Source organism: Panthera onca, chromosome F2 (genome assembly GCF_046562875.1).
Source record: "Panthera onca isolate mPanOnc1 chromosome F2, mPanOnc1 haplotype 2, whole genome shotgun sequence".
In the NCBI taxonomy this organism is placed as follows: domain Eukaryota; kingdom Metazoa; phylum Chordata; class Mammalia; order Carnivora; family Felidae; genus Panthera; species Panthera onca.
The window spans coordinates 20,698,113-20,712,081 of NC_138356.1; the positions used below are offsets into that span (position 1 = coordinate 20,698,113).

The window sequence follows — 13,969 nt, forward strand, 5'->3', positions numbered from 1 at the left end:
AACTTACAATGGAGTTATGTCCTGATAAGCCCATCTTAAGAGGAAAATACTGTAAGTTAAAAATGCATTTAAAACATCTAAACTACCAAGCATAACTTAGGCTAGTCTACCTTAAATGTGCTCAAATACACACAGTCCACGGTTGGGCAAAATCATCTACCTCAAAGCCTATGTTTTAATAAAGTGCTGACCATCTCATGAAATTTATTAAACACCATCCCGAAAGCGAACAGCAGAACGGACACGTGGGTATGGAATGGCTGTAAGTGTACTGGTCGTTAACCCTTGGGATCGCGTGGCTGACTGGGAGCTGCAGCTTACTGTCGCTGCCTGGCATCCTGAGAGAGCACTGTAGGCATATCGCTAGCCTGGGAAAAGATCCAAATTCAAAACTTCAAAGTATGGTTTCTACCGAATGTGTATCGCTTTCGCACCATTGTAAAGTTAAAAAAAAAAAAAAAAGTAAGTCAAACCACCGTAAGTCGAGGACGTTCTGTAGTATTTAATGCCAATCATGATTCAGGCATATTCCTTTAATCCTTACTACATTCTGATACTGATACTCTTGACTCCTCTTGATGAGAGGGTAAACTGTAGGCCAGAGAGATCAAAAAACTTGCCCAAAGTCACAGAGTTCGTAAGTGGCTGACCTGGCCTGTCTGACTACAAAGCCCACGAGATCTCCATTCACCAGCGCTCCTCTACACCTCCTCTCTTGCTACACACGCAGTAAACATTCTTCGGCACTGCTTCATATTAGACAGTGACCCTCCGCGGCGTGGCGTGGCTCGCTTGGAGGGCACGGGGGTTGGACACTAATCAGCATCTCCTCAGGGGGGTGGGCCTACGAGCTTGAAGTCCTCTCCATTCCCCACTCCCGTCTCTAGCCTCTCTCAAGTATCATTCTATCACATACACCATATCCTGGACCCTGCATCCACGGATAAACTAGATGGAATCCATTAACCCCTGGAAAGTGTATGAAACAAGTTGTTTGTACTTATGCCTTTTTCTAGGGCTGTGGCTCACAGTAGACATTCAGAAGAGCTTAGGATCCCTGGGAGGTTTAACCACTAAGAGAGCTTCTCTAGTTAGGCAGCTGCTAGTCACATGTGGCTACGTAATCGTAAACTTAATAAAGTAGAAAAGTCGGTTCCCCATTTGCATTATTGAAACACCAAATGCTCAACAGCCACAAGCAGCTAGTAGGGGCTGCCCTGGACAGCCATCACCGTGGAACATTCTATTGGACAGTGCTGTTTTACAGACATAAAAATTGAATTCGTCACAAAAATTAAGTAGGTGAAAAGGATAAAGAAACCACAGCTAAATTTTTCTTTGTGTGGCCACTAGTTTTAGATAATGAAGAGTGAAAGAAGTAGCACAGGAATAAATACACAGATACATACGAAATATCCTGATTTTGCCCTACCTTCTCCTTCTTCTTTGATGGACTTTGGTTGAGAGACGGCAAAGCACTGCATAGTTTCATATTTCTGATGTGCTTCCTGGTTGTCGTGACCTTCCTCTTCCGAATCAGGCAAAGGTTTTACCAGCATCCGGCAATTAAAGGTATGGCTGTTCCGCCTAGGAGGCTCGCCAGACCAGGATCCCCCGTTCACTGAGTGAGGCGAGAGCAAGCCGAGAATTACCGAGGAACTAACATCAGACTCACCGCTGCCGAATTATCAAAATGATGCTACTGTTTTAACAACCTGGGAACACTCTTGGGATTTTCAAAATAACTTTTACACTTCTTACCCTTCACCCTGACTCCTTCCTTTCAAGCGCAGGCCTTGGTTATTTATTACTAGCATACAGTTCTTTCTTTTTGTGTTTCCCTTGCTTTGGTTTCTTGGAAATTTAGTTCCACCTACTTGTATTCTAGTGTTAGATATGTTACCCCCTGCTCAAAAATCTGTAGCTGGCACCAACTGTAGCATGCATTAAGTTCTTTAAAAGGATTTGGACCTTACAAGGATAAAAGTTCTTTTAAAAGGTCAGGAAAAGGAAAGCCACTCAAACTGATAAATCAAATCTCAGTAACCAGCCGCACCGTATCCATCTAAGCAGATCTCCCACGTGGGGCAGCACAAGCCTCCCCCACGGTCCTCCATAGTCGGTCCTGTGTGGACACCTTTGCTCCTGCGACCTTCTCTAAAGTGTTCAGCTGCCTCTATTTCTCCCACCCAAATGCAGCCTGCTCTGAGGCCAAGATCCCTATACTGCCTCCTTTCGCAGATCTTTTCTTTTATAGAATTTTACAGAAAAAAAATTTTTTTTTAAAGTTTATTTATTTTGAGAGAGAGAGAGAGAAAGAGCGAGCAGCAGTGGGGGAGGGCAGAGAGAGACAGAATCCCAAGCAGGCTCGGCACGGTCAGCGCAGAGCCCGATAACGGGCTCAAACCCATAGACTGTGAAACCAAGAGTTGGACGCTCAGCTGACTGAGCCACGCAGGCACCCCGAATTTTATAGAACTTTTAGTGTATATTTTGTAACTTGACTGTTGAATGACTTTATTGTAGCTTTTTTTTTTTTTTCGTTTCATGTACATTTCCTCAATTAGACTGAAAAGTCCTTGCAGATGCAGTGCTAATGTCATTTATTTCTTATCAAATGAAAGACTACTTCACATGTCTTCTGCTTTGGTGTCCACACTCAGAAATGTGTGTATTACATCAGGAGAGAGGTAATGACAGAGGAAAGACTACTTTTGGGGAAATGCACTAGTGAATCAAGAGAAACAAAAGAATGACTGATTTTGAGGATTAATGCTTCTGGATCGCCGGATCCACTTTCTCATTCTACAGAGGAGAAAACTGATGAGAAAGATGCTCAACGACTAGAAGAGCTGGAATCTTTTCTTTATTCTTCCTTATGCTCTATCTAAAAAATATGATGGCCAGTAGGACAATGAAAGGGGGGGATCACAAAAAGGGCCAGCGAGAAGATCAGCAAACATACCCTCAAAACTCACTAGCTGGAAAACACTTAAAAGGACATCTAGGTGTTCTGGCGAATGCAAGGCTAAACCCATAGCCGCTGGGCTGTGAAGGAATGAACAAGAAAACACACTCTAGAAAGAAAAAAGGAAATTTCAAGTTAACTGCAAGAAGCTGTTCTAGAATTACAGAAGGAGTCACAGCCAGCTTTATGCGCCTCGGCAGACGTGGGGGATCTGTGTCACCGTCAGTGTTCTGCAAGCTCACCCACGAAACGGAGACTTACACAGAGAAATCAAAGAAGAAAGAAAAAAGAGTTCTTATTACCTCAGGTTAATAAGGAATCTTAAAATATAAAAAAAGTACAATGTGAAGTAAGGAAAAGAGCTCTTCAGACAAGTGGATTAATAATACCAAATTAATAACATAGGTCCTTTGAGGAAGTCATAAAATTACTGAAGAGATTTGAAAATATTAGTTACTTGGAATGAGAAATCCTATTTTCTTGTTCACTTACTAGAGAATATAATTAAAGAATCTCACATGAGTATTCCTATGTTTTGTATTACTGTTGCAGTCACTTTGAACAAAGGGTTATCGTAACCAAGAAAAAGAGAGCCATAATGGAATTTAAAAGGGCCTTCTTCTATTTACTGTGGTTAACAGTAAGACCAGCTAATAGAAACAATTTGGAGAAAAAAAAAAAAAAAGAACAGAAATACTTGCTAACTCAGGACCTGACCTTATTCTGTCCTGAAATATGCACTTCCTTTTATCTGTGAAGATGTTCTTAGCATCATCAGTCTAAGTGAGAATATTAAAAAAGAACCACTCAGTAAGTGGGAACGGCGATGCCCCGGAGCAGCGGCTAAGGTGGGTCCATGCTGTGAACCGCCCATGTTCCGACGTGGCCCTCAACATTCTCGGACGCTCCCGGACAGCATCTTCCAGATGAGGTGGAGTCAGGGATGTGAAACGGGGTAAGGAGGCAGTGTCTGAGGGGGACACCTGCACAGCCACCGGAGCGTCTGGGAAATGAAAGGGCCCATTTAGGGCTCCCAGGCTGATAGCATTTGAACCTCTATATGCCACTTGTTCCTTAACATTTTATTTTTAGAGTACCGTACGCACCCACACGCGTACTCCCTTCACAAGACGGACTCAGGGTTTTGTTTCTGTGAAGTCAAATTCTCAAACTTCTCATGACCTTCTGCTTCTTAATCATGTGGAAAAAGCACAAAGCAGGGTCGGCTGGCACTGGACAGAGAGGGAGGCGATGTGGCACCCTCTTAAAAAACCACAACACAAACCCCATGAAAACAGTTGCCACAGGAGTACTTTCCATCTGAATTCTCTTCATGTACTTTAAAATTGAGGATCAAGACAATCATTTGTTCAAGATCACGATCTGCAGATGCCCTTTTCTCCATGACTTTTAAGTTTAAACACTTAATCTAAGCATCTCTAAAAGTACCCAGTTACTGACGTAATACAGTGCTACTTTACCCTCCAACCAAGACCACGTGTGTATGGGGCGGGGGACCCGGCAGACCATCATTTACCTATAGACTTTGGCAGCAGGTTTTTGACAAATTCAGTGTGGTCCCCAACATGCAGGATGCTATATACACTTTTGTTCATCAGCTCCTCTTGGTTATACCTTAGGTACTGTGTCACATTTTCTGAAACAAATACAACGTTGCCTTCCAGATTCACCACAAAGAAGAACCCATCAAGGGCCTGAGGGAAAAGGCAAATTGTGTTAGACATGATACAACAGAAAATCATATGCAGTTGTTAAGAAGGACTGATCCCATTAAGGGAAATGTATAATTCACATATAGATAGAGAAGAGATTTCTCTCTTGCCCCTCTCTTAGTTTTTAGGAACAATTAGCACATTTTCTCTTGGTGAAATTATTCCATCTTAGTAAGTGGGAGAGACCCTAGATCAGGGTTTCTTACCGCACACTAAATGACCAACATTACTCTGTTATTTTATCAGAAGATAATAATTACTGCCAAGTAAGTACAGGCATTTATCTATATTTTCAAAATTATATTGGTGGACTCCACACGGCCCCGACAACAACATTTATGTTACCAACCCAAAACAAAGTAATTATGTTGTACGGTTTCTCATGTAATACAATGGGAGGAAGGGGTCATTGCTAATTTCCCCTCGGTTTAAAGAGAAAAAAAATTAAACAGACCCCGATTTGATTACCTTTAAAGCTGCCAGGGTTTAAATGGAAAGAATTGCAGATGATCTCAAAAGCCAATCCTCTATGGTTTGGGGAAAGGGTCTGGGAAGTGTCTCTCTGATATGGCAATGGGGACCACAGGTGGAGATGTGGCCAGCACTGTCCCAAGACTGGAAGGGGACTTGACGTTTGGATTTTGACAGCGAGAACTGGAAAGTGAACTAACTGTGCCCTTTTCTACTACTTGTTCTCCAGGCCATCGAGATGCAGGTCCCCAGTCACCCAGATAACATTAGTGCTTTCCCATAACGTGTGCTTGGCCTCACTCCTTGCTGTTGTCAGGCCAATCTAGATTAGGGAAGGACAGAAAGGCTCTAGGATCATTTCAGGAAATGAACATAATAAGAATAACTACTGAGCATGTTCACTGTGCCTTAAACACATTATGTCATCTTAATATTTACAACTCTGGAAGGAATGTCTTCTCCAATTTACAGAGGAAGAAACTGAGATTCAAAGAGGTTAAGTGGCTTGTGTAAGCTCTTGAAACTTGCCAGTGGCAGAGCTGGAAAACTGGAATCCAGGTGGACCCAACTCTACAGCTCATGCTCGTGATTACTAAGTGGCAGAGTATTCTATTTTGATATCTACCCCAGTCTTTTCCTACCATGTTCACCTCGGTGAGGCAAAAGTTGAGAGTTCAGGGAGTTTTTCTTAGTGACTCCTCCTTTCCATTTCTGATCCTTGCTTGTCAGATCCTGTTTTATGGATTAGGTGAATGATCAGGACTAGAGAAGGCTTGATATTGATCAGGCATACCTCGAAACAGGGTCAGCTGGTTTACCCAGTTTATGTCAGTTTCTCCGTGCTATGTGTTTGTGTTTACGACTGTTTTTAACATGAATGTTACATGTGTATATTGATAGAACAATGTGTATGGATGGGGCATGAAGTATTTACTTTTATCCTAGTTTGCTTTCTCCTTATTATTTAACAGGTTCCTATTTTGTGAGCTTTTTGGGAATATATTCCATCTTTAATTCTATTTTCTTCACAAAACTAAGTGCTCTCTCAAATTAGAAATGACCATAAGGCACCAGTGAAAAGCTTTTTTTTTTTTTTTTTTTTTTTTTTTTTTTTAAATATAACACCATTCGGTTTTAAGTTTTTCTTAAATATTCTGTCAGGTTTTACCAATTGTATAACTAATTTTGCAGGGCAAAGCAAGACTGTATGGAGATGGCCTCCATAACAGGCTGGCACCAACCCCTAAAAAACCTCGTGTGAGTATGTGTATGCAGGTGTACGTCTGGGAAGGGTGAAAGGAAGCAAGTCAGCTGTTTAGTTATGTGCCACGTATCCTTTTAAACTAACTGCTTCGGATATACATTCACAGGGATTTTCATAATTATATTACTTACAGTTCACTTTTGAAAGTGCAAACAGCTTCTCATATGTTTTGTACCATGATAAAAAGACTGATTTGTAGCATAGTATAACTGAAAGATGAAAGTGTTTCATCTCATGAGACTGTGTTTTTTTTAAAAGCACACTATGATATGCTCTGATGAAAAAAGCTGACATTTGGTTTTGTTGCCTAGCAACCACTATGCTATGATGTAAGCATGAGTGTGCATCTATGCCTAGGAACAGCTCAACGGGAACAAGTTTTCCCTGTTCAAATTATTCCATGTAAACAGGGAAAAACACTTAAATTCAAACTTTAAGTCACTAGATTCAGGCATTAGCTCTCTAACATATTCAGCACTAAGGTCCTGCTGCTATACAAGTACTCAAATGAGTACAATGAATTCGCTGAAGACTACTTTAAAATAGCAAAAACATTGGTTGGATTTTACGAGAGAAGGCCTACTGATACCCAGCCATCGGATGTCTATAATCAATGACCATGCGCTCAGAGGGCTTTGCATCACAGCCTTGGGGTTACTCCAAACATTTCGCTTTTGGAGCTTCAAAAATCTTCCCAGAAGTGCTTACCCTATTTTAACCTTCTCCCATGCAAGGAATAAACACAGATATATGAGAATTTCCTAATAATATAATAATCTAATAATTCAGATTATGATTTTCAAACCAATTTTGTTTATAATTCAAAAAATGTTCCCGGGAACATATCTACTTTCATCTAATTCTAAATAATCCACCCTGTCAGAGGTGTCTTATCTGTTTCTAAGAACCAAGCAGGAAGTAGCACTCTCTGGCCTTCCTTGTTGACTCTGGAAAATCAGGTTAAGTGTATTCATGCTTTTTCCCTGAAAATTGTAGTTGGATACTGTCAAGCCAGCGATTCAAGAGAAATAAGCAAGGGGCCACACGAGGTCATTTAAAGCCTTTTGGCTAGCAGGCCCAGCTCCAGGAATTCCGTCATTTCTAAATACCAGGACTGGGTCAGATGGTCTTTACTTTTTTTCAAAAGTCCCCCCGCCCCCCACCCCCCGCACTTCCACCTGTGAGATAAATTTTCACAGAGTTAGATTTTCTAAAACAAAAACAAAAACCCACAATCACAAGTGCCAGCTAAAATAAAGGAGGGCAACGACTGGTTACCTTCGTTTTAAAAACCCTAATTTCTCACATACGTACGGCTGCTGCTGCGAGTCACTGCTCCCACAGTGACAACGCTGCCAGGCTCCCGGCCGTGCAGTACTTTTCAGTCTCATCCTATCGCCAGCAGAGTAAATTATCCTGAGAACTGACATAATTTATGTCTCCGGGCTCCTCTGCTTCTTGTTATACATTCGCTGACATTTTTTTTCCCTCATCTTACCATAGCCCACATCTTGAATTTTAATTTTGGAATAGGTACAGCAAAGCACTCGGTGTTTAATACTGTGCTAGTTCATAAAATAGGAGAGCCGGACTCTACAAATTCTAGACAGTATTCTGGTCGTAAAACTCCCGAAAGTTAATCAGCAACAGGGAGTTAAGACCAACCACTACGTTTGTGATGCTTATCTTAATAGTTCTGCCTTTACTTCAGTTCTCATCTTTAGGAGAGGAGCTGGTTTGAAGCAGCATAAAGAAAAAGCGGAAGCCTCTACTGGGTCCTCAAATTTTAACCTGCACATATAGGCACGTGTATACGGCATAATATAAAGCCTAAAAATTGGGGGAACATTTCAAACGGAAACTCTATCGCAGAAGTTAATGGGACTTGTGGACATGGTTTTCCAAAATGAATGCTCAACTGGCAGTGAAAGTCTGTCCATTTGTATTCTAATCCAGTTCGTTTAATTCTCTATTATCGCCCTGAAATGTATATGTGCTGAAATGAGGAGCTAGATAAACACGTGTTAGCAAGCTCAACAGGTCAGCGGTACCCCAATCTCAAGACTGAAAATTAAGCGTAGATTGTCCTTACATTACATTCGCCCGAAAATTAAACATAATAATGTGAAGATCCACAACAGCATAAAGTACGGAACGAAAATGAGGGCGTGCTACCTCAAGCATCATGGGCCCCAGCGCATCCTTGTCGATGACGCCCTGCCCTGTTGATGACACATCTGACTTCTGTACTTCATCTATGTTGGCAGCTGCTGCTTTCTCTGCAACAAACAGAAGCGTGAATTCAATGGCACTGCTTTTTCAAGGACAGAATGACACAGAAACATTTTTATTGTAATGATTTTTTAAATCTCTAGTGGAATCAGACGTGGCTATAAAAGATTTAGAGTCCATCCCCACTGCCGCTGAATGGGGGAAACTGCTGGAAACAGGAAGCAGAACATTAACTTTTCACCTCCAGAACCTGTGGCTCAGATCCCCTCTCAGGCAGTGGCTAAAATGAGTTTAGTGGTCTCAGGCTAGTCCCCGACGAGCCTTTTTTTTTTCCTAGATGACAAAACCGCCAAACACTATGGCACAATTAGTCTCTGCTCAGGGGACTCTGCAAACTAGGATAACGGAAGGCCTGCTGTTCAGAATTCGGTAGCACATTCGGAGACACATCTCCACGTGTTTGAAGGAACAAACAGGAGTCCTAGCTTGCTACCGCTGCCCCCAAGTGACACGCTGTAACAAGTGCCTCGTGGGCTCTCCTCCTGCTCCACCTCCCATCACATTCAGTTAAAGTGGCCTGAAGGCTGGCGGTCCCTGTCTGGTCGAAGGCGCTGAACGACTTCAGGCAGAGACCAGAGGCACCCTATCAAGCCCCTAGAGTTCAGGGGCCGCCCTTTTAGGACAGGAGGCGCCACATATGCTCCGGCTTACAATGTACCAGGCAGCGTTCAGGCCTGGAGGGCCTGGGGAAATGCCCCTCATGGATAATTCTCAGAGAATAAATAGATGTCCAGTCATCAATACTTATGCAAACTAGTTATTTCAAGAACGCCAAAAAAAGTTTAAAACATAACAGATACGTATCGTCAACTTGCTAGGAAACAACACAAAAACAATGTGCCAATTATTTGCACCTGAATAAATTATATCCTTGTTTACACTGAATGTTATCATTGTAATTAAATGCAAATAAAGAAAACCGTAAATCCGTTTAGTACTTAGAATCAACCTGCTCTCATGACCTTGATAAATTTTGCGGCTGCTGCGGCGGCCTCTTCTTTTTTTTTTTTTGAAAAAAGTTTTTACACGGTATTCTAAAAATCTGGAAATCTGAATTTGTACCTGAGAACCTAGAAAATAATTGGGAATCGCAGGTCCTCCAAATCTTGCCACTCCCAGGACGGAGCACTCCCACGTGTATATTTATCAGGGGAGAAGGGAAGGTGACCGCTGTAGTTCAAGTGTAAGTTCAACTCCCAACTTTTCAAGGCCTTAGTACGTGCCTTCCATGCATCATGGACTGTGACAGGGGTAAATGGAATGTCATGTAAAACACACTGTAAAAACTATAAAGTAGTGGGGCGCCTGGGCGGCTCAATCGGTTAAGCGTCCGACTTCGGCTCAGGTCATGGTCTCACGGTTCCTGAGTTCGAGCCCCGCGTCGCGCTCTGTGCTGACAGCTCAGGGCCTGGAGCCCGCTTCGGATTCTGTCTCCCTCTCTCTCTGCCCCTCCCCCACTTGTGAGTGCGCGTGCGCGCTCTCTCTCAAAAATAAACATTAAAAAAATTAAAAACTATAAAGTAGTTTACAAATAGAACTTACTACTAGCATACTTGTATTAGTTCTTCCTTACTGAATGCCAAATTTAGTAACTTCTTTGCAGAGCTTATCATATGCGGACTGTATCTGCTTTTTCAATTACTATACTCCTGGATCACCTCCTAAGATCTAAATAGATCTTAGATCTTAGATCTTATCTGGTAGCCTTTCTAGGTCAATATTGTGAGGATCTGTCAGTCTTCATTTTGGTCGTTTCTTTGCTGCCATCCCCAGCTCTTGATTGTTAGGCACCTTACCCCCTTGCTTTACCTGCAGACTCGGTCTCAGCCCAACTCCTCAGCCTCAACTGGGACAGGACGTACCTCAGGCTCTCCAGACAGTTATTGCAGACGACCCTCCCCCACCATCCCCATTTGCCTAGAGTCTTTTTCATTGCCAAACATACTCCAAGTAAACGCATACTGGGGCACGTAATTTTCTTTTTTCTTCGCTACTTCACTCTGTAAGGCTACAGATTTCTCTACAGTTTCCACTCATTTTGCTACCCACCAGTCCAGGAATAGGACTGACCCCATCACCTGCTGCTTCATCTAATTTAGCAGCCGGTACTGTGGAGGTCCCGGCAGGCTTCGGGCCCAAGGATCCTGAGTTTCACTAATACTAAATTTTAAAACTCATAAAATAGATACTATATATTTACGTGGTCCTACTGCATCCTAATTCATTTTTTGTCTTTGGTGTTGTGGCAGCGTGAAGCGACGTGCTAACATCCCGCAGAAAGAGTAATTTGCACCCTTTGCTCTAATCTCCTCACTGTTGACAGGAGCATCGTGCTCCCATCAGTAACCTCTTTCAGTAGCAGTGGTGATTCTCAAATCGGAATGGTGGACATGAGAAGACAACCTCCCCAGAGAGGATCTACCAGAATTTGCAGACTGAAAAAGCTTTCTTTGAATGACATTCTGATGTATCTTCCTAGGAAGGTATCTTGTCCTCCCCACTTCCTGCAGTGAGAATCACAGTCCAGGAAATAAACAGCATGCTACCCCACCAGAAGATAGATTTTATGAAGGCGGCACTGTATCTGTATCCTTAATGGGCACTGTCCCTATTTCAGAGCAGGTTTTCACTAAATATTTGGTGGCTAACAAGACTAGATCCACCTTGGGCACTTACTCCCAGAAACGTAGGAGGCAACGGGGGCATGGGTGGGTGGGTGAGATGGGGGTGGAAAAAGGAATAGATTTTCCCCTTTAGGTCTAAGGGCCCTCCAGGGTGCAGAGTGAGGAATGGAACAGGTAGGCAGGGTCAGAAATATGGGAGAAAGGGTTTCCTGAGGAGATAAATCATCTTGCTTTGCCTTACTCAGTAAGTTTTAAGGCATCTAATGTTGTCTCAGGTCCCCATTTCTCTTATCCTTCCACTGTTAAAACTGGTGGTTTTATCCTTTTCAAAGAATGGATTGATTAATTCAGATTACTCTTGGGGGAAAGTGACTCATAAAGCACAAGCTACTAATCACAAGGGCAACTCCGTACCTACTGCTGACTGCCAGAAACCAGCAGGCGATTTGTCGTATGCGATTCTGAGAGCACAATAGTAAGAAACTGTTGTTTGCTGGGGGTCTATAATAATGCTGTTTGTGGGGCAAAATAAATAGAAAATAAGAGTGTCTGTGACAATCCATTTCCAAGCCTTTTAAAGACCATCAATATACCTTGTGAGATATTTACATTTTGAGGATCTGATCATCGTTCTGAAGACCCAAGTTTTCCTAAATTCATCCATTAATATTTTGTAGAGTTTAAAGAACAATTTAAAAGTAATCATCCTGAAAAATTATTTGTAATACTAAGACATGTCATTTTTTTCTCTTTATAATATCCAACTGCTCAGTCTTTCAAAGGAGAAAAGCAGCCAACAGGAAGTCACGCAGAGTGAGTGGCCATCATGAGGAAGTCACCAGTAACACCGGGATCTATTCAGCAGTCTCTTCGTCTCTGTGTCTCAGTGTCTCGCTCTGCCTGTGGTGCAAGTGGAGTGAATAATCCTTGTCAGCTGAGAGATTAAATCTAGCTGGGAGGGCACAACAGTTACAATCGAACTAAATGAGAGCAATTTAGGGATAATTGCAAGGAACTAACTTTAAGTTCAAAGAAGAGATAAGGATCGTTGGACACAGACGAAAATATTTCACGTACGTTGTAACTGAGTTGGACCTGGCAGCATAAGCAAGTGGATGGCAGACAAGAGCCTGACACGGAAGCCGGTGGGACGGACACGTGGCATCTGGCCCTGAGGAAGTCTCCACTGTGCCTCTGGAAACCAACGCTAAGGAACACTGGCAAAAAGTCCATGTAAGCTGGAACCCTAGGAATTCCCGACTAAAAATGAAAACAGCACATTAGGGGGCGCCTGGGTGGCTCAGCCGGTTGAGTGTCTGACTCGGGTCAGGTCATATCTCACAGTTGGTGAGTTCGAGCCCCGCGTCGGGCTCCAGCTCGGAGCCTGGAGCCTGCTTCGGATTCTGTGTTTCCCCTCTTTCTACCCCTTCCCCGCTCATGCTTTGTCTCTCTGTCTCTCAAAGATGAATAAACATTAAAAAAAAAAATTAAAGGGGCGCCTGGGTGGCTCAGTCGGTTAAGCGGCCGACCTCGGCTCAGGTCACGATCTCACGGTCCGTGAGTTCGAGCCCCGCGTCGGGCTCTGGGCTGACAGCTCAGAGCCTGGAGCCTGTTTCAGATTCTGTGTCTCCCTCTCTCTCTGCCCCTCCCCTGTTCATGCTCTGTCTCTCTCTGTCTCAAAAATAAATGAACGTTAAAAAAAAAAATTAAAAAAAAAAAAAGGTTTAAAAAAAAAAATTAAAAAAAAAAAAAAGAAAACAGTGCATTTTTCACAAGATCAACTTGAAATTGTATTAGGGGATCAAGTGTTTTGAAAGAAAACTCTAAATGAGAGTATTGATTATGTGCAAGAGAACTTTTAAAATGTTGCAATATTTACACAATATTCATGTAACTAACAGAACGGGAAATTTTCACTATTCGCAGACTAAATATATGAGACGAAGGGTCAAGAAGTTAGGGCTTTCCACTCCCGTCCTCACTACATGTTTGTATGTATGCATTTCAACTAATTTGTCATCTAGTATTCAATTCTGTATTGAATTTGTGCTTTGATAATTTCTCAGTATTAAAGAGAATAAAACCAGTAATATGAAACGATACAAAACACACAGAAGTATGGCTTTACTAATGTAACTGAAATCTAAATTAAAATGGCCACGAATTTGTTTTTGGGTACTTTTCATGAAGTAATTACTACTTCTGTTCAATGTTCAGCTGAGCCTTGAAATTAAATAGGAGGAAGAAAAGGGCTCCAGTGAGAGATACGTTATTATGATAACCGGACATATACTGGTATCTTGATGGAGCCTTTCAGTAATGAGTATGCTATTTTTATGTGCCAGATATAAATAAGCCCAAATCCTTAGATATATTTATACTTCTGTAAGTACAGCATTACTATACTAAAATACACTACTTAATATTTTTAAATTAGGCAGTTTTCTCAGTGATCACAAATTGTATTTACTTTTCTGTATTTTGCATCCATTAACCATAAAAATATATTCTGTTACAAAAATATCCTTCCGTAAACGCAAGAGTAGAAAGATGTGTTGAGAGTAGACAGAGTTTCATACGGTCAAAACCTTATGAAATCCATTATAGATGGAACTCT

At 42.0% G+C, this 13,969-nt stretch overlaps 1 protein-coding gene across 16 annotated transcripts in view; it reads right to left on the reverse strand.

Annotated features, from left to right (window-relative positions):
* The window catches only part of NCOA2 (nuclear receptor coactivator 2), a 291,324-nt gene that overhangs the window by 54,326 nt on the left and 223,029 nt on the right, over positions 1-13,969 (reverse strand). For all 16 annotated transcript variants that reach the window (XM_060610715.3, XM_078441775.2, XM_078441778.2 and 13 more), the window contains 3 exons: positions 8,612-8,715; positions 4,506-4,683; positions 1,433-1,621 (listed from right to left, as the gene is read on the reverse strand). In XM_060610715.3, coding sequence (XP_060466698.1) covers positions 1,433-1,621; positions 4,506-4,683; positions 8,612-8,715 — 471 coding nt within the window. The remainder of the gene's footprint in view (positions 1-1,432; positions 1,622-4,505; positions 4,684-8,611; positions 8,716-13,969) is intronic.